The sequence below is a fragment of the Perognathus longimembris genome, chromosome 6 (genome assembly GCF_023159225.1).
Source record: "Perognathus longimembris pacificus isolate PPM17 chromosome 6, ASM2315922v1, whole genome shotgun sequence".
Taxonomy (NCBI): Eukaryota; Metazoa; Chordata; class Mammalia; order Rodentia; family Heteromyidae; genus Perognathus; species Perognathus longimembris.
This window is the reverse complement of record NC_063166.1, coordinates 21105521-21131065: the sequence shown is the minus strand read 5'-3', so window position 1 is coordinate 21131065 and position 25545 is coordinate 21105521. Positions and strand designations below refer to the sequence as shown.

At 40.4% G+C, this 25545-nt stretch overlaps 1 protein-coding gene across 3 annotated transcripts in view; it reads left to right on the top strand.

The window, feature by feature from the left end:
- Positions 1–24989, top strand: part of Cdkal1 (CDK5 regulatory subunit associated protein 1 like 1) — a 533240-nt gene extending 508251 nt beyond the window's left edge. For 2 of the 3 annotated variants that reach the window (XM_048348394.1, XM_048348392.1), the window contains one exon: positions 24682–24989. In XM_048348394.1, coding sequence (XP_048204351.1) covers positions 24682–24870 — 189 coding nt within the window. In that variant the 3' untranslated portion in view covers positions 24871–24989. Of the gene's footprint in view, positions 1–20050; positions 21207–24681 lie in introns of those variants that run through there. The other variant, XM_048348393.1, reaches the window with a different exon arrangement.
- The last annotated feature ends 556 nt before the right edge of the window (positions 24990–25545 follow it).

Genomic DNA, 25545 nt, shown 5'->3' with positions numbered 1-25545 from the left:
ATTTTATCTAGAAATTCATCATTAATTGTCTCTAAAAGAAGATTGTTTTTCTTAAATAATCATAGTATATTATCAAATATGTTATCAACTATATTACTGGCTCTCTTAATTGCCACTGGCTAAATGCCCCATGCTTATTGCTGTGACCCAAAGCCAGAATTTATGAAGTTATTATCTTTCCAAGTATCTTCTGTGTACCAATTCCTATCATCTTCATAATCTGTGAATAACCCTGAGATTTTTATTGTCCTGATTTCACAGATAAGCAAATTGAGCATTTATAGACTTAGTAAATAACTCACTTTGAGTCACAGAATTCAAATTAGGGGAAAAAAAGGAATTCTAGAATTTATAGCTTCATATTTCCAACACTCAAGCCTGTGTTGTCTTTTAGCAGTGAAGCAGTATACATACATAAGTGTATCAACAGCATTAAGTGTGCTCACATTTGTATGCAATTAACGTCTAGAACTCTCTTTATCTTGGGGAACTGACAATCTGTACTCATTAGACAGTAATTCTCCATTTGCTCTTTTTTCAGCTACCAGTAACTTTGGCTCTTTGCCTCTAGACATATCAGTACTCTAAGTACCTATGTAAGTGGAATCATACTGTATTTACCATTTTATTACTTGCTTAAACTATTATGGTGCTCCTAAGTTTCATAAATATTGTAGCATGTATTACAGTTCTTGAAGTGTTAAAATTATATATATTATGTGTATATATATATACATGCAGGCATGTGTGTAAATATGTATGCACACATATACACACTATATATATACATATATTTATACATACATACATACTGTTTTTAAGATAGGGTCTCATCCTTTGATCTTTTGATCAGTTTTGCCTCTTCCTCCTGAGTGCTGGGATTAAAGGTACCAGAACTACTCCAACTCTCTTCTTCTTCTTCTTTTGGTCAGTTATGGGGCTTGAGCTCGGGTCCTGGGCAAAGTGCTTGAGCTCTTTTGCTCAAGACTGGCGCTGTACCACTTTGAGCTAAAGCTCCACTCTGGTTTTTGAGTGGTTAACTGGAAATAAGACTTTCACAGGAACTTTTCTGCCACAGCTGGCTTGTAACTGCAGTCCTCAGATCTCAGCCTCCTGAGTGGCTAGGATTCCATTCTATCCTTAAATGCTGAATCACATTCCATTGAAAGTCCATATACATTTCACATACCTGTTCCACCATCAGCTGGTAGTAGTTGTCACTTTTGCCCATGGTGATTAATGCTTGCTCTGAATACACAAATACCTCTCCAAGTCCTTGCTTTCAGTTCTTCTGGATATTTATCTAAAAGCTGGAAGACTGGATTATATTCACCATTTTCACTTTAGCTGTGCCATTTTGCACTTCTGCTCCCAGTGCACCATTTCCATTTCTCCCCATCCTGTCAACCTTTGCTCTCTATGTTCTTGCTAGTTGGCTTTGTGGTGCAGTAAGTCAAGCCTCTGTGTCTGCACCCACATCCATACTACCTTTCCTTTTCATTTTAAATTCTGTTATTTCCTAACTTCTGGACTGCAGTTCCTCTCCATATAACAGAAACAGCTTACACTACATGCAAGAAGCTCAGGCAAAAATGATGAGAAAATGGAGGGTATTAATCGTCTTCTGTGTGTTCAGTTAGAAAAGATATTAGTGTTGCGTCTGCCCTCAGAAGACACAGGGCTGTGAACAGTGCTTCTGTCTCATTAAAAGCTGACTAGTTTTATTTCTGGTGTTCTTCCTCTCTGTGTATGTACCCATCTTACAGCAAATCGCTGAGTTTTATCATTTCTTAGATCAATACTTAAGAAGTCACAGCTGTTCTGTGTCTGGCAGAAGATAGGAAAGAACACTATTCCCCCCTCCCCCCACTCCATTGTAATTTTAAACTTAGAATTATCTCTCTTGCAAAGGTTTTGTCTTTTTTAATTCATTCCTAGTGGTAGACCAGCTTTTTAGAAAGTGATGTGAGGGCATAGCATTGTGAACGTGCTAGGATTTAAAGTCCATTGGGCTTGAGTTCAATAATGAACTCAATATAATGGCAGGTCCTGGCATGTTATACAGCTCACTTCTTTGAATCTCAGTGTTTTTATTTATAAAATGCAGCTCACAATGGATCCACAGAAGATTAAATTAGGCAAGGTACACAAAATATCTGAAGCCTAATAGGTATTAATATACATGATGAAAGGACTCAGTAGGTATAGCTTTTAAAAACAACCATTTCCTAGTTTTATTTTGACTAATTTTACTTGAATTTTTTTAAGTACTTAGCTCTGCTGGGTGCCAGTGGTTTGAGCCTATAAGCTTGGCTAGCTACTCAGGAGGCTGAGAACTAAAGTTCAAAGCCAGCCTATGCAAACAAATCCAAGAGTATGGATGAAGTGCCAGCTGTGAGTGACAAAGCCCAGCAAGAGTGCCAGGCCTTGAGTTCCAGCTCCATTACCAACACACACACACACACACACACACACACACACACACACACACACACACGTGAACATTTCTCTAGGTAGCTTCTACTATATACCATAGTATACCAATTAGGAACCTAGATTCTAGTTGAGCATTGGTGGCTCACGGTTGTAATCCTAGCTACTCAGGATATTAAGATCTGAGGATTGAGGTTTGAAACCAGTCAGGACTGACAAATTCAAGAGACGCCAGCTAATAAGCCAAAAGCCAGCAGTGGAGTTGTGGCTTAAGAGGTGGAATGCTGGCCTTAAGTGGAAAAGGCTAAGGGACAGTGCCCAAGCCCTGAATTCAAGGACCAGACCAGAAAAACAAAATAGAACAACAACAACAAAAACACTGGGTTTGAAAACTAGTTCCACCACTTAATAAACATAGGATCTTGAAGAGAGTCACTCTCCTCTGCAAATGAGGTTAACAAGGCATACATAGAAATGGCCTAGCAGTTGATAAATGTTGCCTACTATTGTCAGTATCATTATTTGTGATACATGACATGCAAGAGCATCCTTTCAATTTAATTAATGAGGATAAAAATTGCACATTATTTTATTATTTCAAAAGCATTTATTGGCCAGGGAGGCTTGCTTGCTTGCTTGCTTTCTTTCTTTCTTTCTTTCTTTCTTTCTTTTTTTTAACAAAAATGGCAGATCAAACAACATCAACCTCTGAGGCTCCTTCATCAAAAGGGTTTCCTTGAAGTCCTGCAGCACTAGCAATTCTTGCTGACAGGCAGATCTTTCCCCCTTCTTTATGTCCTTGTTTAAAGGAGAATATTCTAGACTCTAGATCTGGCCCTTCCATGTTGTTTCTTACAAGTTCAGGGACGACTGCCCTGGGGGTGCCTGGCTGCCACCTGTTTCTCATCTATTGGGACTTTGATCTTTGTAATGGATTCACTTGGGTAGTTACATAGCTCTGCACCAATACAACCAGTTGCTCTTGGAAAGGAAGCAGAAGTTTTAAGGGGGGGAGGGGGCATGGTTTGCCTCATTACCAGACAAAGGGCCAGCAGGACATTCAGGCGCAGTGAGTTTTATGTACAAACTATCCTGTATTTTCAGTGCTTTGACCCTTAGAAAAACACCGTTAAAATGCCTTCCTCTCCATCTAACATTCATTTCCAAAACCACTGAAGTGAAAGGCTCTATTAGTTTAGGGCCAGATTTGAAAGCACATGAAACTGCATTCACAAGGTTAAGAAATGGCTTAATAATTAAGTTAAAACAGTTGAAAGTGGATCTAATTTCAAACAGATCAGCTAACCGTGTTAGAAGCAAATGAGGGTGTGTTCCTTCCTATTTTCCTTCCACCCCCAAGATATTGGCTCAAATCCCAAGAAGTTTTTCCAATTCCTTTAAAAAAACAAAACTCTATACAAGATTGAATTCTTTATTGCCTCTATGTTAAATTAGTATCACAAGCAATTAAAACTGTAGAACCCTTCATATTTTCTGCATTTCCCTCTTTCATAGTACAGTTCTATTTTTCTCCTTCAGACCAGTAAAGGAATAGCTGAGTTCTACAGTGTGATACAGAGCTGGTGAGCTCTGTCTTGTTGGACATTGCTCCTGCTCAAGTATTATTGTATCAGTTCAAACTGTGTTTAGTATGTCTACAATACCTTCCTTGGACCAGTTCGAATACCAGCCAAAGTGTCATCAGTGTTTAGCCAATGCTAAACAATTAGCTTTCATTTCTCTCACATCACTAATTGTGCAATCACTGATGATAATTCTCTTCCTCCTGAGGGTTGTAGCCAGGGCATGGTGAGGGGAATTGCTTGCATCAAGGAACGAATTGTGCCTTAATAATAGTAACAGTTCCCATTTAGTGAGGCTCTACTGTGTGCTTAGTACTGAAGCTTTTTACGTGTAATGGCTGTATTTGTTTTTGTAGCTTGGGCTAGTGCAGCAGAACACAACAAATGCCATGCTTTCTCCACTTCTATGCGCAGTCCCAAAAGGACATGGGCTGCGATAAGGCAGGCACTTCTCCCCAATCCTTTGTCTCCACTGGGTTAGGGAGAAAAAAAACAGTGAGCTTGAGACACTGGTACCAGCAGACTCCCAGAGCAAAGACTCAGACCTCTGTGCCTTAGTGCTTAAATACATGGCACTCAAGTGACATTTATTCAACTTAATATTATCTGGGCTTCACATTGGAGTTAAAAAGAGTGAAATTAGCCTTGGCCTTCAAGGAGTTTTTGCTCTGCTCTTCTGTTGTGACATTGTAGAGAGGGACTAGAGGGAAGGCTTTAAGGAGGAGGTATGCTCGTACTCACAGGTATGTCCTGGGACACATACTTGCTCTTATGTTTAAACTATAATTCGTGGATGATTTTTCCAGATCATCCAAATTTACATCCCAAATTACTTTAAGAGGAAGATGTTTTCTTCAGCACGAAAGTACTGGGCCAGGCACCTGTGGCTCACACCTGTAATCCTAGCTACTCAAGCAACTGAAATCCAAGGAGTGCACTTGAAAGCCAGCCTAGGCAGGAAAGTCATGAGACCATTATCTCTAATAAATTACAGAATTTCAGAAGTGATGTGTGGCTCAAGTGATAGAGCACTAACCTTGAGTGAAAGAAGCTCAAGGACCAGTGCCCAAGCCCTGAGTTCAAGTCCCAGGACCAGCAGAAAAAAATTAAAAGTACAGGATAGGGCAAGCTTCCTCCTAGGAGCACAGCTGTATTTCAGCGGCACTGCACATAGGTCTTCAGAGCCCTGCCTTCTGCCCCTCCCTCCAGGCTGGGACTGGACAGCCTCCAGAAGAACGCTCACTCCCGGGGTGATTGGAAGCAGCTGTCCAGAACTACTCTCAGCATCCTTATTTTTATTATATTCAATCACTAAACATCTTTGCCTCTACTCAGTCACCAATCATCAATACCAGATAGATATATGGCCCTGTGCCTCAGTTTGGATGAGACTGTCCTAGTTTGTACCTGTTGCTCTGTATCATTAATAATAATGCTCTCTTCATTCCCTGAAATGTAATAGACTGTATGATTACCCTTGGAGTGCCCAAGGTAGATCCAGCTGTGTCTAACACCTCTTAGAATACAAGTCCAAAAGATGTGATCTTGCCATCCAAGACGTTAAAGTCTAGGTGGGATGAGAAGATGTGTGCTGAGTCATTGTGTTTATGTTTCCTAGCCATTCCTATGTGTAAACCTAATCACCAGTGTGACAGAAGGAGGAGTTGGACCTCTGGGAAGTGATTAGATGATGAGGCAGAGCCCCACCACTGGGATTTCTGCCTTCATAATACAGGGCCCAGAAGTTGCCTTGTCCCTTCTGCCACATGAACACAAAGCAAGAAGGCACTGTCAGGCTGAGCATGATGGCATATGCACCTAATCCCAGCTATTGTGAGATCGTAGAGGGGCCACTGGCCACAGCCATGGCCCGGCTGCGGCTCTGTACTACTCAGCCACTGTCACATCCAGTGTAGCTGATTGTAAACCTCAGTTTGTCTAAACCCTGGGGACCAAGGAGATTAGGAAATGTTCTTTTTGGAAATCTATTTTAGGAAGGTAAAATTTACAGCACAAGGGACTGTCAATGTCCAACAATTTCCACCACAGAGGTGTTGGTGGATGGGGCAGGATTAAAAGGGGACTTTGAAGGTGAGAAAGTGAAGAGTACCACTGAACAGGCACTTGGGAGTTGGGACCGTCTGCTCAAAACACTCAGGGAGGGATGCCCTCTGACTGTGGGTCTCTACTGGGAAACCAGGGACAATGCTAGGAACCAGGCCTTTCACAGACATGGCCTGTGACATATCTGTTTCAAGCTTTTGGCCTAAACAGTTCACATGGTCCCACATAAATAGAACTAGTCACATTTTCTGATTGGAAATAATATGCTTCTGTATTTGACCAGAAGGAGGTATAAGTAAATACAAGGGATTTCCTCCACGCACAGGCCCATTTTGGTGTTTTGTCTTGTTTTGGGTGAGTTTTTGTTGGTGGTTGGTTTTTAAATCAGAAATAACATAGGGAGTTGTCGATGTGAGGGAGAGCTCTAAGAACAGGGCCATGCATCTGATCTGTTCACCTGTAGCTCCAGGTCCTAGCACAGCACCGCAGTTAGTGCTCAGCATATATTTGTTGAACGCACTTGGCTTTCAGTGATCTGTGCAAGGTATAATGGACAAGCTCTTCACCAGAAGCAGGGCAGATGAGAGTGCATAATAGGTTGAAATCTTTTACTTAAACTCAGAACATGAGTATATTCTTTGAGCGTTAAATCACCATCAAGTTACTCAGTCTGCTCTTTGAAGTCATTTGACATCTTGATAAGCAGATTGCAAAAGCTCTTTTAAAGTGATAACAATCTTGTAGAGTTAAAATTCTTTCTCTGGGAACTATAAGGATGAGTACTTTATAGCAAAACTTGTTTTTAACCATAAATTTCAGTTTTTACTCCTTCCTAATGATGAAAGCCACAACCCATTTGTCCTCTTGTACTCAGACTTTTCATTATAACTAAAATAATGGAATGCTACTTTAAAATAAATAAACAGAACACATTCAAAGGAAATAGGGTGTGTTCGTTTTCTAATAGTTTGCAATAGTTAAATTTAAAAGGCTTTGGAGGAACACATTTTCTCCTGTTTCTCCATCTCTCAAAAGCAATTCTGAGAAACATAAAATATCCAGCCCATAAGTCAAGTCCATTATCTGCGACAGTTAACTGGTAAGAACCAGCCTTCAAAATTAGAATGCAGTGCCTTTCAGATTCACCACCCTGTGAGTGAGAACACCAAATGATGTCCAACCTGAGCATTTTCTAAGGCACAATAACAGGAACAGTAAGCAAGTGGTGAATCTGTAGTCTTTAAGCTTTTGTACATAGCTTGTTTGATAATGTCCCATTGAGATTCATTTTTGCTCTGATGTTTATAATTTGTTTCCAGATTTGGAATTTGGTTTATTCTTGACATACATTGTTAAATCACTGAACTGAAGTTGTTCTACTTTATGATATATTTTTTGCTATAAACTTTGCTCGCATGCTGTTATTGCTGTATTCCACAAATTGTATTCGGTCATGCTCATTTTCAATTAATGTGTGTTTGGGTAATCCTATTGCCTCCGCCTGTGGAGTGCTTGGATTACAGTGCTGTCCCATAATGCTCAGTTTCAGTAAATGTATTATCTTTCTCATTATTTCACTTACCCATTGGCTACTTAGGAGGATGATATTCAATTTATGATATTCAATTTCCATGTATTTATATTTACTATTCCAAGTGTTCTAACAAGAGACATAATACAACTTCAGTTTTTAAAAATGGAAATATGCATAATCCATGCTGGAGAATGTTCCACATAATGATAAAAGAGCTCGTGTATTCTGCAACTGTTGGATGGAGTGTGCTGAAATTGTCTTGTGGGTTCATTTGCTCCACAGTATAGCTGAACTCACATGTTGTTTTGTCAGCTTTCTTTCTGGATGATCTGTCTATTGAGGAAAGCGTGGTATTGATGTCCCCAACCATTACTGTACTAGAGTCTTTATCTCCCGTTAGTCCTGATCTGCTGCATGTTGGGGTCAGATACATATGTATTTACAATTGCTATCTCTAACTGGTTCTTGTCTAAATGGCCTTGTCTCTTTTGACAGGGCTTGATTTAATATCAGCTTTACCTTTATGAACAGCTATTCCTGTTCAGTTTCCATGATACATTTTTCCAACCCTTTTCTTTCAATTCATGCATATCTTTTACTGAAGAAATTAATTTCTTATAGCCAACGTATATTGAGTCCTTTGTTGTAATACAATCTGCCAGTAATCTTCGTCTTTCAGTAAGTGAATGTAATCCATTATACATGGTTTTTAGCTCAATAGTGATGGGCTTCCTCTTGTCATTTTGTTGGTTTTTATTTTGTAGTTTCTTTATTTCTTTGTACATATCTTATTGGTGATTGTGGTTTGGGAGTTTTGTCATACATACTTGTTCTTCCACTTGAATAAAGGAACTCACATGTTTTTCATGTTGATGTTTCTCATCATTTTGTTTCTATTGTAGGACTTCCTCAAGCATTTTTTTTGGGGGGAGGCCTGTTGTGGGGCTTGAACTCTAGGCCTGGGTGCTATCTTTGAGCTCTTCCACTCAAGCCTAGCACTTTACCACTTTGCGCCATAGTGCCACTTCCAGTTTTCTGGTGGTTCACTGGAAGTAAGAGTCTCATGGACTTCCCTGCCCAGGCTGGCTTTGAACCGAGATCATCAGATCTTAGCCTCCTGAGTAGCTAGGTTTACAGGTATGAGCCACCGGCGCTTGGCTTCAAACATCTCTTATAGGACTGATCAGTGGGAATGAATTTCCTGGATTTGCTTATCTGGTAAAGACTTTATTTTTGCTTCATTCATAGAGGGTGATTTTGCCAAGTATGGTGTTCTTGGTTGGCAGATTTTCCTCTTTCGGGATTTGGAATACATCATCCCTGTCTCCAGAGGCTTGTAGGGTTTCTGCCAAGAATTCTGCCAAACTTCTAACAGGCATCCTCTTATAGGTGACTTTATGCTTTTTTTCTGGCTGTTTCTAGAGTTCTATATTTGTCTTATACTTTGGATATTTTCAGTATATTATGCCTTAATGAAGGCTTTTGTTTGGGATTTTTGTTGCTTTTTTCCCATTGAATTCAGTAGTGGCTGTTGGGTTTTTTGTATCTATATGCCCATATACCTTTGAAGATCTGGAAAGATTTCTATTTTGTGAAACAATTTTTCAATGAGCCCTCCTTTTCTTTTCTTGGAATTCTCATTATATGAAGTGTTTTGTAGGCTTTCCTCCCCTCTCTCTGCCCTCTTACCCTGTGGCCTGACTAGATCAATTCAAATGACCTGTCCTCAAATTCAGAAACCTTTTTCTCCTGCTTGTTCTAGTCTATTGTAAAAAATCTCAATTGTGCTTCTCATTTTGTTGATTGAAGTGTTTAGCTGCAAGGCTTTTTTTGTGTGATTTCTATCTCTGATGAATTTCTCATATTCGTTGCACATTGATTTCTTTTTTTTTTAACTTTTCTTTTTTTTTAAATTCAAATATTTATTATCAAACTGATGTACAGAGAGGTTACAGTTTCATACGTTAGGCATTGGATACATTTCTTGTACTAATTTTTTTTTGGGGGGGGTTGTTTTTCCTTGGGGGGGGGCGGCAGTTTGCCAGTCCTGGGCCTTGGACTCAAAGCCCGAGCACTGTCCCTGGCTTCTTTTTGCCCAAGGGTAGCACTCTACCACTTGAGCCATAGTGCCACTTCTGGCCATTTTCTATATATGTGGTGCTGGGGAATCGAACCCAGGGCTTCATGTATATGAGGCAAGCACTCTTTTGCCACTAGGCCATATTCCCAGCCCCTATTTTAAATTCTTTTTCAGGAATTTTTATAGATTTCCTTCTACTGGAATCTATTTTGTGGGGTTCTATTCCTGTGGATGTGATATATTTCTTTTCATGTTTCTTTTATTTCTACTGTGATGTTTTGCATTTGCTATAACAGTTTCCCTCTTCCAAGTTTCTGGTGTAAATTTTGCTGAAAAAGATACTTTTTTTTAGATAGGTGTTGGTTTCAGGAAGTGCTTGTCTTTGGTTATGGATGAGCTGGAATGGCCTGTGTGTGAGTCCTTCTGCTGACATGGATGCTAACAGCGTCTATGAATGTCTTAGTAATCTGGACTAGAGGGACTCCTGGTGTAATTGTAATGCCTTGTAAAGCAATGAGTGCTCTACAGAGTGCTGATGGCACTGGGGTTTGTGATGGTAGATGCCATCGACTTAGCATGGCGTACAAACCTAGGTTCTACGGGGGCCAACACAGGTGACACCAAGTGTTATGGTCTCTGAGGATGTGGAGATCTTCAGCTCCCTCAGATGAACGCCTGGAATACATATACCAGTGACATGGGGAGCCAAGAGGTTCACAGCCACGGGATGGAAAGTTTTCATGGGACAAGCACCTGTGATGCCAGGGTCTGTGACTCTGGTACTGTATGGTTAAAGGTATGCAATGCAAATGGAACCTTCCCGAGGTCTATGGAGGTAGTTGCTGGCAATACCATGGCATGTGGCACCCTCTGCCACCTTCTGGAATTGAGATGGGAACTTCTCCAGATTTCAGTCAAGCATGGGTCCCATGGTCCCATGGACTTGGGGAAGATTATTTTCCTTGTCTCCTCCCATAGTGTGTACAGGTAGTGCTGGGTTTGGTATGCTGGCAGCTGCTTTTCTAGCATTGCAAGGTACAACTAGAAGCCCAGAATTCATGGGACAGGTACAGGTGACTAGGTGGATTTTTATACCAGTAGCCAAAGTTCCATAGTAGTGGGCTAGAAGAACACTTTCTCTGCTTCCCACGGGCAAGCGCGGGCAGCTCTCCAGCTTGTGTCAGCTGCAGGTCACTGAAGGACCTGTTCTCTACACTGTGAGCCATGCAGCAGCTCAAGGCTTCTGGCTGGGTCAGGGGCTGGCTGCAGCCCTAATAATGCAGCAGGGCACCTAGCAGTGGCTTTTGTTGTAGCGCTTGGCTTCTAAAGGTTGGAGATGAGTTCCTTCTTTGGATTATAATCATTGCTCTTAGATCTGCCAGCTGCTCTAACTGGACTTAAAGCCTGTGAGGATAATGGCATTCTCCTGCTACAATGAAAGGGACTGCTAATACTTGCCCACTTATCTTTCCCCAGCATTGTGGAATCTTTTGTCCCACCCCAACCACCCAGGAGTCATGGTTGAGGTGGAGGTGTGTTCTTTTCTGTAGTTGCCTTTCTGACTCGCAGTGCTATTTACAGTCTCCATCACTTCCTCACTGTAACTTCAGACATCTCCCTCAGTCACTCCACAACACAGTTTTCCTTTTGTTGCCCTGGTTCATCTTTGGCATGGCTGAACACTAAACACCTCTAGTGAGACACTCTGGATCTGTCTCATCCATCTGCTTCTCCAGAGTTTATATACTCTCAAAGTCAACTATCTGTAAAGCAGTTGTCTTTTCCTAGGTTTTGGCTTGTATTAACTTCTTTGGTGAATTTAGAACTTTGTACACTTTTGTTATTTAAAATGTTTATACTTTGTGGGTCAAAAGGGTTTTTGCTTCCCAGTTGCCTAAAACTTTTTCTATTTGCCTTTGTAAGTATTTGATATAGCTGGAATTGACTTGCATGTGTGGTAGAAAATTTCATTGCTGAATATATACATAACCAATTGTTTTAGCAATTTTACTGGAAACCCATTTTTCCCACTGTTATGCAGCACTGTGTTGTAAATCCTGATTCCGAGTATCTTTGTATTGGTTGTCTATTGCAGTGCAACAGAGTAAGTATCGCAACTGAGACGCTTAAAACCACAAGCACTATTACCTCAGTTTCTCACCGTGGTCAGAAATCCAGGTGCAGCTCACTTGGGAGCTTCAGGCAGAGCCACTGCCTCAGGGAGCTGCCAGGGAAGTGGGAAGTGGTCTCATCTGAAAGCTCAACTGGAAGGGACTTGCTTGTAAACTCATTCATGTAGTGACGACAGGATGATTTCTGTGTGTTGGCACATTGAGGACTTAGTCCCTTGCTGCTGCTGATTGGCCTTAGAATCTTCTCATTTGGGCTTCTCCATTTAGCAACTAGCTTCGCCTAGAGCAAGCAAGCAAGCAAGTAAAAGTGAGGAAGATGGAAACAATGGTTTTTGTGAAACCTGTTTTCTGAAGCATTTTCTAAAGCAACATTACATTGTTTTCTGACAAGTATAATTAGGTAAAAGTAGGTCTAAAGTTTATCCCATACCCAAAAGGAAAGTATTGGGCAAAAAAAATGAATACTAGAAAAGCAAAGATCATTAGAGTCCATTTACAAGGCTGTCACCATACTTAGAGGCCATTTACAAGGCTGTCACCATACTTTTTATTTTTTTGGCAGTCATGAGGCTTGAACTCAGGCTTGAACTGGGTGCTTGTTCCTTAGCTCTTTTGCTGCAGGCTAATGCTCTACCACTTTGAGCCACAATGCTCATTTTTTTGAGTGGTTAATTGGAGATAAGAATCTTTTCTGGGCTGGGAATGTGGCTCAGTGACAGAGTGCTTGCCTAGTATGCACGAAGCCCTGGGTTCATTTCCTCGATACCACATAAACAGAAAGGGCTGGAACTGGTACTGTGACTCAAGTGGTGGTACAGTGCTAGCTTTGAGCAAAAGAAGCTCAAGGGCTGTGCCCAAAGGCCCTGAGTTCAAGTCCCAGAACTGGCAAAAAAAAAATGAGTCTTTTCTGGCTTGGCTGACTTCAAACCAGGATCCTCAGATCTCAGCTTCCTGAGTAGGATTACAGACATGAGCCACTGGCGCCTGCTGTCACCATACTTTTATAGTAATGTAAATAAATCTTAACAAGAATCAAATCAGTTAAAGTAACTTATCTAATACCTTTTTCAACTTTGTAAAAGCTAAATTCAAAATAGAAACAGAAAGAGATGATAAGTATGGCTTAAAATGAATATTTGGGAGGATCCATAATAATGTAACTGTGAAACTTCATAAGAAATCAAAGATATGAACTTTCTTCCCATGGTAGAGTTTAGTGTAATTATACTAAGTACATACTGTGTAATTATTCTTATCATAGTAATCTGTAGGAAACATTTTACAGGTTAGCACATCACTTATGAGACTCATAGAGACAGAACAAAGCACCTGCCATCTACTTTATTCATTTTATGCAGTTTATGGAGCTCAACGATGCTAAACCCATATTTCTAGTATTATTGAATATTGTATTATAATAACTGCTAGCATCTGCAGACACATGCTTATGGTTACCTAGTTGGAAGGAAACTTAATTGGAATTATTTGATTGGACTAATGATTAAATTTAAGACTCCCAATTGTTATGTGTATCAATATTGTCATTTACCACTTCCTGGAAAATGAATGCTCTCCTTGTGGTTTAAGAGATAGTTGAAAGGAACCCATGGACAGGAAAGTGTTTGACCCAATTTAGACTTTCCATCTGCAGCTTCGCTTCACCTGAGGAGGAGCTTTCATTTGTACTAATGCTTATCTCCAGCCACTTATTTAGAATAAATGATTTCAGCTTTCTTTCTATCATGAACCCTGTGATTATAGGCTTTATAGATCTAAGTGCCTCTTGGTTCCTAGTGTATGTCAGAGCCTGCTGTGTCTGTCTGTGTGTGTGTGTGTGCTTGTCTATATAACTGTGGCTCATAGTTAGCAAAAGAGATACTCATGTCACAAGTTCTAGAATAATTTTCCAACTTTAACCCAGTAAGTAATTTGGATTTTCTTTAAGGTGTGCTCACTTGGTGTGTCTTCTCTTTGTAAGAAGAACATATTTGTTCTTCTTCCTCACTGTGACATTATAACTACATCTCCAGATAAGGTTCCAGACCCCTGCTCATATGCATTGCCTACAACTTCTCATCTTCTGCAGATCTAGGGAAGTTGTGCATAAGTAAATGACAATGGCACAGCGTTGGCAAAGATTTTTATACTGTGTTATTGATTCTAGATCTGATTCTTCTATACTTCCCCCTTCCTTGCTTAAACATACTGGGCTACAAGTAGGAAAGTGTAAGCTTGCTTCAGTGGATACTATTGCAACATTAAGGAATGATGAAGATGAATACAGAGACAGACGCCCTCCAAGGTGTAGTGCTCAGATGGCATTAGAAAGACTACAGTCCTCTGTCCTTTCTTACTATGGAGGACGGAAGCCCCACTTTATATCAGCAAAGCTTACTAATGAATTAGCAGGTATGTCCTCAGTTTGTATTTGAAGGATTAAAACAATTGCAATAACAGGAAGCTTTCTGACATGAAAATGAATTTATTCAAAGGCGAAAGTGAATCGATTTTGGAGCTTCTCTTTGACAGTATTCTGCATGACTTGTGTGAATTAAGTGCTCACATACTTTCTGCAGAGCCTGGCAAGGTTTAGAAAGGGGTGCTGGCATAAAGTCTCATTTATCCTGAGGTATGGACTATCAAACAGGTTTTTCTTCTTCCTTGCATTTCAGGTCCTTAGCTGTACTTCTGAGTAAGCCAGGGAAAAAAGATTCACACAAATTATTTTGAATCCATTGAAATAAGTTCAGAGCTTCAGAGTACTTTTTATATCTTTTGAATCAGATGATCTTACAGAAAGTAAACTAAGTGATGGGCAGATGCCAAGCTTTGGTTTTTGATATGATTTATCTTTCTTTCATTTGGCACAGTTCAAGTGGAGGGCTAGACGTCCTAAAAGAGAAGGATCACCAAGGCCAGGCAGGGGCTCATCAGATCTATTCCTTTGGTGACTGTCAAGGCCAAATTATTCAGAATATAATCTCAAATTCATTTGATCCTGTGGTAGATAGTTTAATAATTTATGTTCAGCCTTATTAGCAAAGCCTGGTGTTTACTTTGCTATCACCCAAATAAGATAAAAACCCATCCAAGATATTAAGATTAGAGTGATATATGGGAGTTATACTTGAGTTTAAAATTTTGCCCTTGCAATTTTAATGATCCGATAGCAATTACACATTTAGGATGAGAGGAAGAGAGCAAAACTTCATATGAATAGTGTCTGCTGTAGAATCACTCACAAGTGACCCAGAAGAACTGACAGTGTGCTCTCTTGTGTGTTCCTGAGGTTTATAAAATATAAATGCCCTTCTAACACAAATGAAAAAGCCTAATTAATTCTCACTTCAGTTTGTTGATCCTTCTATATTCCAGTGTGCCTATGACACTGATGGGCTATGCTTCTAAGACTTCTTTAGACATAAATTTCAAAAATTAGAAAATGTGACTATCTTTGGTTTGGCGATAATTGAGCATTCTTACATATATGGTATTTTTTTAAGTTTAATTTTATTGTCAAGGTGATGTACAGAGGGGTTACAGTTACATACATAAGGTAGTGACTACATTTCTTGTCAGACTTGTTACGTATATGGTATTAAGATGCTCCTGATGTGAAGGCTGTCTAGGAGAATAATGTGTGCTGGTGTCTGATGATGTCATGAATCCCAGGGCCAGAGAGCCTGTCAGTCTGAGGAAAGGAGCTGGCACTGGAATGTGTGGCAAGCCCTGACAACAGCTGCAGGTATCAGAGACAGGAGAACTCATCTGGAAGCTGCACTTCAAGATGGGAAGACAGGTTGCAAGTGTTACAGGCAGATCTTTTATTTGAGCAGAACCATACCAACTGTTCCTCATTAAAACACATCGTGCAGTGTGTTCTAATGTGAGCGCCTCAAGTGTGTGTGTGTGTGTGTGTGTGTGTGTGTGTGTGTGTGTGTGTGTGTGTTCAGAGAATCCTCAGCAACCTGCCATCTATATTCACAATGTCTCGACCTGACCAGGTGCTGTATGACAGGCAGTAAGAAATGTGTCTGTGTAAGTTGAGGCTGGCTTTCCTGTAAGGGCATTTTGTAGGCAAACACAAACTAACACCACTGCTTCCTTAGGAGGGTAGATGAAGCCTGTTGGATGCAAACTTCAATCTGGGGGCTACTTCAATAACCGTGAAGTGCCTGGGTTTTCGCATGTAATTGTAGTGATTGGAAAATGCATCTCAGGTATGTTTCTGAGTGCTGTGCTTAGCAAAGCACAGCCTGTCAGCAAAAGAGTTAAATCATAGTGACTCTGTGGTTGGGTCTTTGGAGAGCGGAAGGAGAGAATGAAGATAATGTATTTAGAGCCTAGCTGGCATATGCTGAACTAGCTATCCAGTGTTTTTATATAGAGCCTGTCCCCTACTTTTCCTGCTGGGCCCTTTGCTTCTGGTTGTGCAGCTTGCTGCTTATTACAGCTTACTGATATTTGGAGTAAGGAGGGACCATAGGAGAGGGCTCGCTCAGCTTGACTTGAAGACTATCTGATAATGTAAATATAAAATATAAAGGAGAGCAAGTAGAAATGCAACATCCATTCATCTAGCAAGAACTGGCCACCTCGTGGGTACCCTTTCCTACAGAGCTGCAGCCCAAAGTCATGGTAGGACAAATCTGTGTGGCCCAGTAGGCCCAGCTCCTAAGGAGCAGCTGGCTCAGCTGGTCTTTGTGAGCCCAGGGAAAAGAAAGGCTTAGCCGGGGCTTTACCCCGAAGGCCACCTGTTGTCCTACACAAACAAGCAAGCTCCACAGTCCCCTGGAGGTGCTCTGCTCCCTGCAAATGTGTGGAGCACTGTACTTCTACTGGAGAGCAGGCCTGTGTGACTGGTTCACCTGACCCGAGTGCATTTTCCAGGGGAGATGAGAGCCTGGCGACCACATGGCCCAGGCTGGGAGGCTCAGCAATGCACTCCTTCCTCAAGATGTCCACCTATCATCTTCCTGACTTGCAGATTGGTGACCTAGCATAGCAAAATGAAAGAAACCTGTGTTAAACAAAGCTAATGGAGTACAGGATGGGAATTGTCAATGAGTCCCTTAGTCTGTTAAAATGGAATCCTTTTGGTTGAACAAAGGTCAGCTCCTGCACCGTGTTTGAAGTATGTTTGGAGAAGCTATTTCTGAATAGAATTCAGGTTTCAGAGTTGACATTCAGTTTTATAAATAATGCAAAGGAATCTTGAATTTCATTGTTTAAAGGGTTGATGGAAGGCTTGAGCCTGATGTTTACTTCCTGGGACTACTGGCCATGTTTCCTCTCACTCTGCCTGTAATCCTAGATACTCAGGAGGCTGACATCTGAAGATCCCAGTTCAAAGCTAGCCTGGGCAGGAAAGTGCTTGAGACTCTTATTTTCAGTTAATTACAGAAAAAGCCAGAAGTGTCTCTGTAGCTCAGTGGTAGAGTACTACTCTTGGGCAAAAGGAACTCAGGGACAGCACCCCGGCCCAGAGTTCAAGCCCCAGAACCAGCAAAAAGAAAAAAAAAAGTTTCCTCTGAAGTCAGTTGTATGCTACATATAATCACTCACCAATATGCACTTTTTATTATAGAGATGCAACCTTACCAGGAACTGCGTGGTACTCTGCCATGGTTGCTCATTTGCATATTTCAGGATTTCTAAGAAAGAGTTTGTATTTTGAATCACTTTTCCTTGAGGATCACTATGACAGATGAATATTTTTCCAATGCCCGTTATCAAACTCAGGTTCCCTAAGCATGCTAGCAAGAGCTCTACCACAGTCACCATGGTGCTACGCCCCAGCCTCAGTGACAATGGAAATGTACAAAACATATGGGTGCTGATTACTCTGCCATCAAAGAAACCTTTTCAACCTTACATTTAAAAACAGTATTGTCAGATTCCTTCAGTCAATATCTTGATCTGGGGAAAGATGAAAACAGCATAGTTTGATGGACAGGCTATGTTTCCCCACCCCTGCTTTACCTTCAGTACCTACCTTGATCTTCAAGAGAGTGTCTATGTGGTGCATGCTCCCTGTGCATGCGTCTGCTCGTCACATGTCTGGGGACACAGATTTTCTTCTCCCTGGGCCCCATCTATATCTTGCTAGCTATGTCCTTTGCCAAAGATCTTCAGTTTCGTGCTGTCCCATTTATGCAGTGTTTCTTTGATTTGTTGTGGTTCTGGATCTTAGGAAGTTTCAACTTGTGCCTAGAAGGCCTAGTGTCTCCCCTACCCCTTCCTCTGTTATTTTTACAGTATATGCCCTCATACTTTGGTCTTTGATCCATTTAGATTTGGTTCTAGTGCAGTGTCATAGATAAGGATCTTGCTTCATTTTTCTGTACATGACTAGCCTATTTAGCCAGCACCATTTGTTGAAGACACTGTCTTCCTTCCAACCTATGTTTTTGGCTCCCTTACCAAATATTAGATGGCTGTATATTTGGGGGATTAATTCTGGGTTATTTTTTCTGTTCCATTGGTCCTCAGGTCTTTTCTTATGCCAGTAAGCTGTTGCAAAGTATGCAAGCTGTTTTCATTACTATGGCTTTGTAATAAAGTTTGAAGTTTGGTATTGATATTCCTCCGGCACTGTTCTTCATTCTAGTGATTGTTTTTGCTATTCTGGGTCTTCATTATTCCATAAAATTTTAGGATTGCTTTCTCTCTTTCTTTGAAGACAATTGTTGGGATTTTGATGGGTATTACATTGAATTTGTAAATTGCTCTGGGCAGTATATCCATTTTTACTGGGTTAATTCTTCCCATCCAGGAGCATGGGAGGTTTGTCCATTTCCTTAAATCTGCTACAATTTCACAGCAGAGGTCCTTTACATCTTTAGTTAATTCCTAGGTAATTTTTTGAATCTATTACAACTCCTCCCCTAAATAACCTCACCAAACTCAATAAATGGGCTAAAGACTTAAAGAGAGACTTCTCAGAGAAAGAAGGAAGGGTGGCCAATACACACATGAAGAAATGTTCAACATCTCTAGCTATAAAAAATGCAAATCAAAATAAACATTGAGATTCCACTTCACCCCAGTTAGAATAGCCAGTATCAGGAAAACTAATAATAACAAATGATGGCAGCGGTGCGGCCAAAGGGAACTCTACCACACTGTTGGTGGGAATGTAAACCTATGCCATCAAACCTGTGCAATCACTCTGGAAAGCAATATGGAAAAAATTAAACATGGAGCTACCCTGTGACCCAGCAGTCCCACTTCTGGGCATCCAATAGAACACAAACACAATGCCACACTAAAACAACCAGAATAACCAAGTCCATTGCACCATTGTTTACCATAGCCAAGATATGGAATCAACCCAGGATGCCCCTCAGTGGACAAATGGATAAAGAAAATGTGGCATATATACACAATGGATTTTTCTGCTTCCATCAGAAAGAATGATATGGTACCATTCGTAAGGAAATGGAAAGACTTGGAAAAACTTACTTTAAGCAAAGTAAAGCAGAGCCAAAGAAACATAGTTTGTACGGTTTCCCTCATTTATGGTAGCTAGAATGTGCCTATAAATCTACAAGGAAACACACTGAATTATTTAAACAAACACACACAGGGACATGATAAATTATATAGCTCTCTAGACATTCACACATGGAGGCCAAAGGAAGATATGCATAGAAGTATATTCAAAAGGCTTAATAGCATATAAAATAAATACTTTATGAAATTAACTCCAAGAAAAGGAGACAAGAGACATTTTTCAATTGCTGTTGTTCTTATTTTTGTTTTCTTTTATCTTCTTTGCTTGTCTTTGGGAAGGTAAGGGGGCACAGAAAGGGTGGAACAAAGGGCAAACAAATATAACAGTGGTACTCATTAGACAGTATTTGGGAAATGAACTGTACATCTTGTGGGTGATGACAGGAGGAAAAAACTGGGAAAGAGCAAAGGAAGGGAGATAGGGTTCAAAAAGGATTGTACTCATTACCTGATTTATGTAACTATAACCCCTCTGTATATCACCTCTTCAGTGACAATAAAAAATTGTAAACATCAATTATGTTCACATGTTAAATTTTCAAAGGTTGGAGAGAACAAAATAATGCCCAAGTTGACTTCAACTACAAGACTCCTCTGGTTGGTAAATAGGTAACTTTTATACTTGGGGTTCAAAAATTCATGCAAATGAGTTGGGAGAAGGAGATTTTATAACACCCAAAACATCTGTTTTTATTGTTCGGTTGACTAGTTGTTTTGTTTTCAAGCAAGAGCAAAAGCGTATCATTTAGTCTTCAATACATCATACACCCACCCAAGGCTGCATGCTGTGGACGTACCTCACACGCTCCAGGCCAGCCCAGCACCACGCATCACAGTGGCGGCTTCTTCATCTGCAGGTGCAGAACCAAGAACAAGCAAAGGAGGTGAAGATTTCCCCCTGCATCTAATGGGGCTGAAATTTCAGGGCTTCCTCCTTTGGGATGCCCATTCTAAGATGGCCCAACATTTTATGGACATTGTTTGTTTTGCTTAAAGAGAAAAGATGCTGAAGGATGTGTCAAACGTATATCCCCACGCCCGAAGTGAGGTTGTTTGCAAACCTCCCTCAACAGTGTAGTGTGTACAGAGCTGGCTGTGTGCATATGTGGATGGATGCCGCCAACATTTTCTGAGCAAGAGTCTATAGTCTTTATTGACTTCTCAAAGCCATCTGTGACTTAGAAAGGTTAAAGATCTCTGGCCTAGGAGAAACTAACCAGCTCTTATTTCTGGTCTTACAATACCAAACAAACATAGGAAGTGGTGGCTAAATGTCTAGACACAGCAATTTATGACTGATGTAGAACAGAGCCCTGCATGCAGTGCTAGACATGGTGATCACCAGGCACATAGGATGACACACAGCCTCAGATTTATCCATTCACTCATTCCTAAGCACTTACCGAGCACCTCCTCTGTAAGATAGCATGCTGGGTTCCAAGAAGTCATAGATAAATCAGGCAGCCTAATCTTGCTGTCATCTTTCTTTTCTTCTAATTTTGGCCTTGGTTTTTCCATTCTTTCCTAAGTGCTTCAGTGGCATTATTAGGTTTATTTGGAAGCTTCTGAATTTTGATGTAGGCACGCATTGCTATGTCAGCACTCTTAGTACTGTGTTTGCTTTATCCCACAAGTTTCGATATTTGGTCATTTTTAGTGGTTTCAAAACTTTCTGTCTCCTGATTTCTTCAGTAAACCATCATCTATTCAAAAAGTACATGGTTCAGGAAGTAGAGGCAGAAGGATTGCAAGTTTGAAGCTAACCCAAACAAACTACAAGATCCTGTCTCAAGCAAAACAAAAGCAAAGGCCTAGAGATGTAACTCAAGTGGTAGAGTGCTTGCTTGACATAATCAAGGCCCAAGGTTCAATCCCAGTGCACGCGCGCACACACACACACACACCCCTCTCAAAAATGTCTTGTTCAGTCAACATACATTTATAGGTTTTCTACTACTTATTTTGTGAGTGACTTCTCATTTTATTCTGTTGTGATAAAAAAAGACAAGGGCATGATTGAGCTTGTTCTGTGTCTTACATGGTCTATTTGGGAGAATGTTCCCTAAGCCCAAGGAAAAAATGTACAGCTACATAAATAAAATGGACCTAACTCTAACATTTCATTGATGAAAATGGGATGTTAGAATCCCCCGTTGTCCTTGTGTTGGAGCCTGTCTCTATAGATCTAATACTGTTGGTTATATAAAATGGAAGTGCTCTAACTTCATGTGCATATAGAATTACTATTATTACTATTGAATCTTCTTGTTGAATCGACTCCTTGATTATATAGAATTGTCTCTTCATGCAGTTTTGTTTTAACATCTCTTACGTCCAGTGTATGGATAGCTGCTTCTGCTTGCTTTATTTTCAGCTTTCCTTTGCATAGAACACACCTTTCCATTCTTTCACATGCATTGTGTAGGTGCCATTATTTGGGAAGTTTCATGTAAGCAAAATATTGTTGACTTCATCCACTTAGTGTATCTTTTACTTGGAGAAATAAGTCCCATAGTGAAGGTTGTTATTGATAGCAAGGGTTTATTCCAGTCATTCTGATGATTTTCTTCTAGCAATTTCAAATTATTCTTTCTTCTCCTCATCTTTGTGATTTGGCATTTCACAGCATGTTGTAGTCTGTTCTGTTAGTCTTTTGTATATCTGCTCTTCTAGTGGGATTTATACTTCCACATACTTTCATGGTGGAAGCTGTGCATCTCTTGCTACGGGCAGTTCACCTTTAAGTATCATTTGTATGGCTGACCTAACGGTCATATTCCCCTGTTTTTACTTTCTTAGGATTTGTTTCTTCTTTGCTGAAGGACAGCTTGACTGCATTTTAGTCATGTTGGTTGGCAAGTTTTTGTTTTGTTTTGTTTTGTTGCTTTTTCTATCTTTTTTCCAGGGCTTGGACTATGCTATTCCATTCCCTATGGCCTTAAGATTTCTGCTGAGTTATCTGCTATTAGTCCCTTAAATTTTACATGGTGGGGGCTGGGGATATGGCCTAGTGGCAAGAGAGCTTGCCTCCTATACATGAGGCCCTGGGTTCGATTCCCCAGCACCACATATACAGAAAACGGCCAGAAGTGGCGCTGTGGCCCAAGTGGCAGAGTGCTAGCCTTGAGCAAAAAGGAAGCCAGGGACAGTGCTCAGGCCCTGAGTCCAAGGCCCAGGACTGGCCAAAAAAAAAAAAAATTTTTTTTACATGGTGATTTTCCCTTTTAGTTTTAAACTTTGTTTTGTCTTGTACTTTTGATAGTTTGGTTGTTTTTTGCTGTGGTGAAGCTCTTTTCTGATCATGTCGATTTAGGTTCTATGGCTATTTTACATGGATATCTGTATCTTTCCCCAGCTAAGAGCAGTTACCTATTGTTTCACTTGGTACGTTTTCTATGCTCTTAATCTTTCAACTATTGTTTCCACTTAATCATTCTGTTGTGGAAACTTTCAATGGTATTTTTTTAATATCACTTTCAGAATTCTTTATTTTAAGATTTCTGTTTGGTTCTTTTCCAACACTTAATTTCTCATTTATATTCTGTATTGCCTTCCAAATTTCATTTAACTATTTGTGTGCTCTTGGATCTCTTGAGCTTTTTTTTATCATCACTATTGAATTATTCCATTTTATTAGCATATATTCTACAAAGGCATTTACAGTCTATTTTTGTACATGTATGTGAAATACTTCAACTATATTAACCTTTCTCCTTTAGCCTTTCTTCTCACAATACACCCTCCTGCTGAGTCCAGTCCCCAAACAGTATTCTCCCAATATTATATTCATCATTTTTTCTTTAGGTTTACATTCCACATATGAAGGAGAACATGAAATACATGTCTTGCTCAGTCTGCCTTATGTTGTATAACATGGTTTTCAGTTCCATCCAATTTTCCTACAAAATAACTTAATTTCATTCCTCTGTATGAAGAATCAATAATATTCCATTGTGTGTACCATATTTTATTTATCTATTCATCAGTTGGACACAGAGGCTGATTCCATAATTTGTCTGTGAGTAGTGTTGCTATAAACATGGGTGTTCATATATCTCATTTGTATGCTGACTTAACATTCCTTTGGATAAATTCCAAGGAGGGTCATAGCAGGATGATGTGGGAGTTCTATTTTTGGTTACATTAGTTCACATTCCCACCCCAAATGTCTCCTCACTAATATTTTTTATTTGGTTTCTTAGTGATGGGCATTCTGATTGGGATGAAGTACTGTCTTTCATTTGCCCATTTATTGACTGGTTTGTTAGAGATTTTGTTACCTGAGTGTTAACCCTCTTATCCAATGAAAAGCAGGTAACAGTTTTTCTCCCATTGTAGACTCTCTCTCTGGACCGTGGCAATTGCTTCCTTTATTTTTCAGGAGTTTGTTCCTTCCCCCACCCCCAACCCCATCCATAACTGGGGTTTTAACTCAAGGTCTTGTGCTCATGAGGCAAGTGTTTCACTGTTTGAGCACTAACCGCATCTTATTTGTCCTTTGTTACTTTTCTAATAAGATCTCACTTTTTGTCTGGGCCACCCTGAATCCTCCTATACTTTCTCCATAAGTTGGGCTACACATTCACAGGTTGTCCTTGAACTGCAGTCTCCAAGCTGAGTTTCCAAACTGTTTTCCATGTCTGTCATATATGGAAAATGATAGCCGTGGTAAGGTACAGCTGTGCAAATGGAGGGGGTCTGTAGTCCCTCAGACCCTCTAAACTGAAGTTGATATTAGCCCTCTAGATAGGGCCACAGCAGCCCATCTGAGATTTTTTTTTTTTAGAGATTCTTCACAGCTTTTTTTTTTTCTTTTCTTTTTTCTTTTGCCAGTCCTGGGCCTTGGACTCAGGGCCTGAGCACTGTCCCTGGCTTCTTTTTGCTCAAGGCTAGCACTCTGCCACTTGAGCCACAGCGCCACTTCTGGCCGTTTTCTATATATATGGTGCTGGGGAAATGAACCCTGGGCTTCATGTATATGAGGCACTCTTGCCACTAGGCCATATTCCCAGCTCAAATCTCATCATTTTTTTTCCTCCCTAGTCTGTTGCTGAGTAGACATGACTATATTCTACATGAATTCTGCTTGAGTCTCTGTATATGTTTGTCTCCTGTAACTGAGTATAGTCTGGAATGTCCTGAACTTGCTCTTACCCTTTAGAAAAAGGAATTGACATCCATTCCTATCTTGGAGCCACCCTGGCCCTGGTAGGTATTCCTGTATACACACGTGCCAGGGGTGAGGATGTGGTAGCACTTTTAGAAACCCAGTGCTTGCTTGATATCACCAGTAGGGCTTTCTCTGCATATGAACATTGGTTTTCCTCCCTTTCTTTATAGGAATTCAGAAACAGGCTTGGGAATCAGTCAAGTTCATCATCCCACATTCCTGAAACTCAGTCCACCTCATCGGGTTCCAGAATGGTGCTGCACATGCAAAGACTCCAGCAAGACTCTGCACTGAGGACAGCCGTGGGCCTCGCCCTGCTTGCATTTCTTCTTGCTTTTCTTGTCAAGGTCTACAATTAGAACCCAACTAAATATGGCATCTGTGCACCAGAAGTTTCTAATTAAAATCATCAATGGACAGGAAAGTGACTGCACCCATTCTCAAAGGGTGGTCATCTGACCAGATTGTTCTGTCTGCTCTTCAACCCATTTTAGTGATTCTTTGCCATCTCACATAGAGTTAGGCCCAGTGGCTATCTGACCTAAAAGTGAATTACAGCTGGCATAGACTGTCATCTTTCAGATGAAATTCCTTTTAGCTTATTTTTTTAGCAAAAAATACCAGCAATTGCATTTTAAAAAATTCTTTACTCTTCCAGTCTGAATCTACCATACAGCAACTCTGCTCATCTTTTCCTCATGTGGAAAAAATTTCAATTGATAATAAACATTTTTTGAGTGTATCTTCCTTTTCATGCTTTGTTTAAAATCCCAATGCTAAAAATGTCTTAGGTGTTTTTTGTTTTGTTTTGTTTTTGTTAGTCCTGAGGCTTGAACTCAGGGCCTGGGCACTATCTGAGCTTTTTTGTTCCAGACCAGCACTCTTTCACTTTGAGCCACAGCACCACTTCCAGGTTTTCAGTTGTTAATTGGATAAGAGTCTCATGGACTTTCCTGTCTGGGCTAGCTTTGAGCCGAGATCCTCAGATCTCAGCCTCCTGAGTAGCTAGGATTACAGGTGTGAGCCACCAGCAC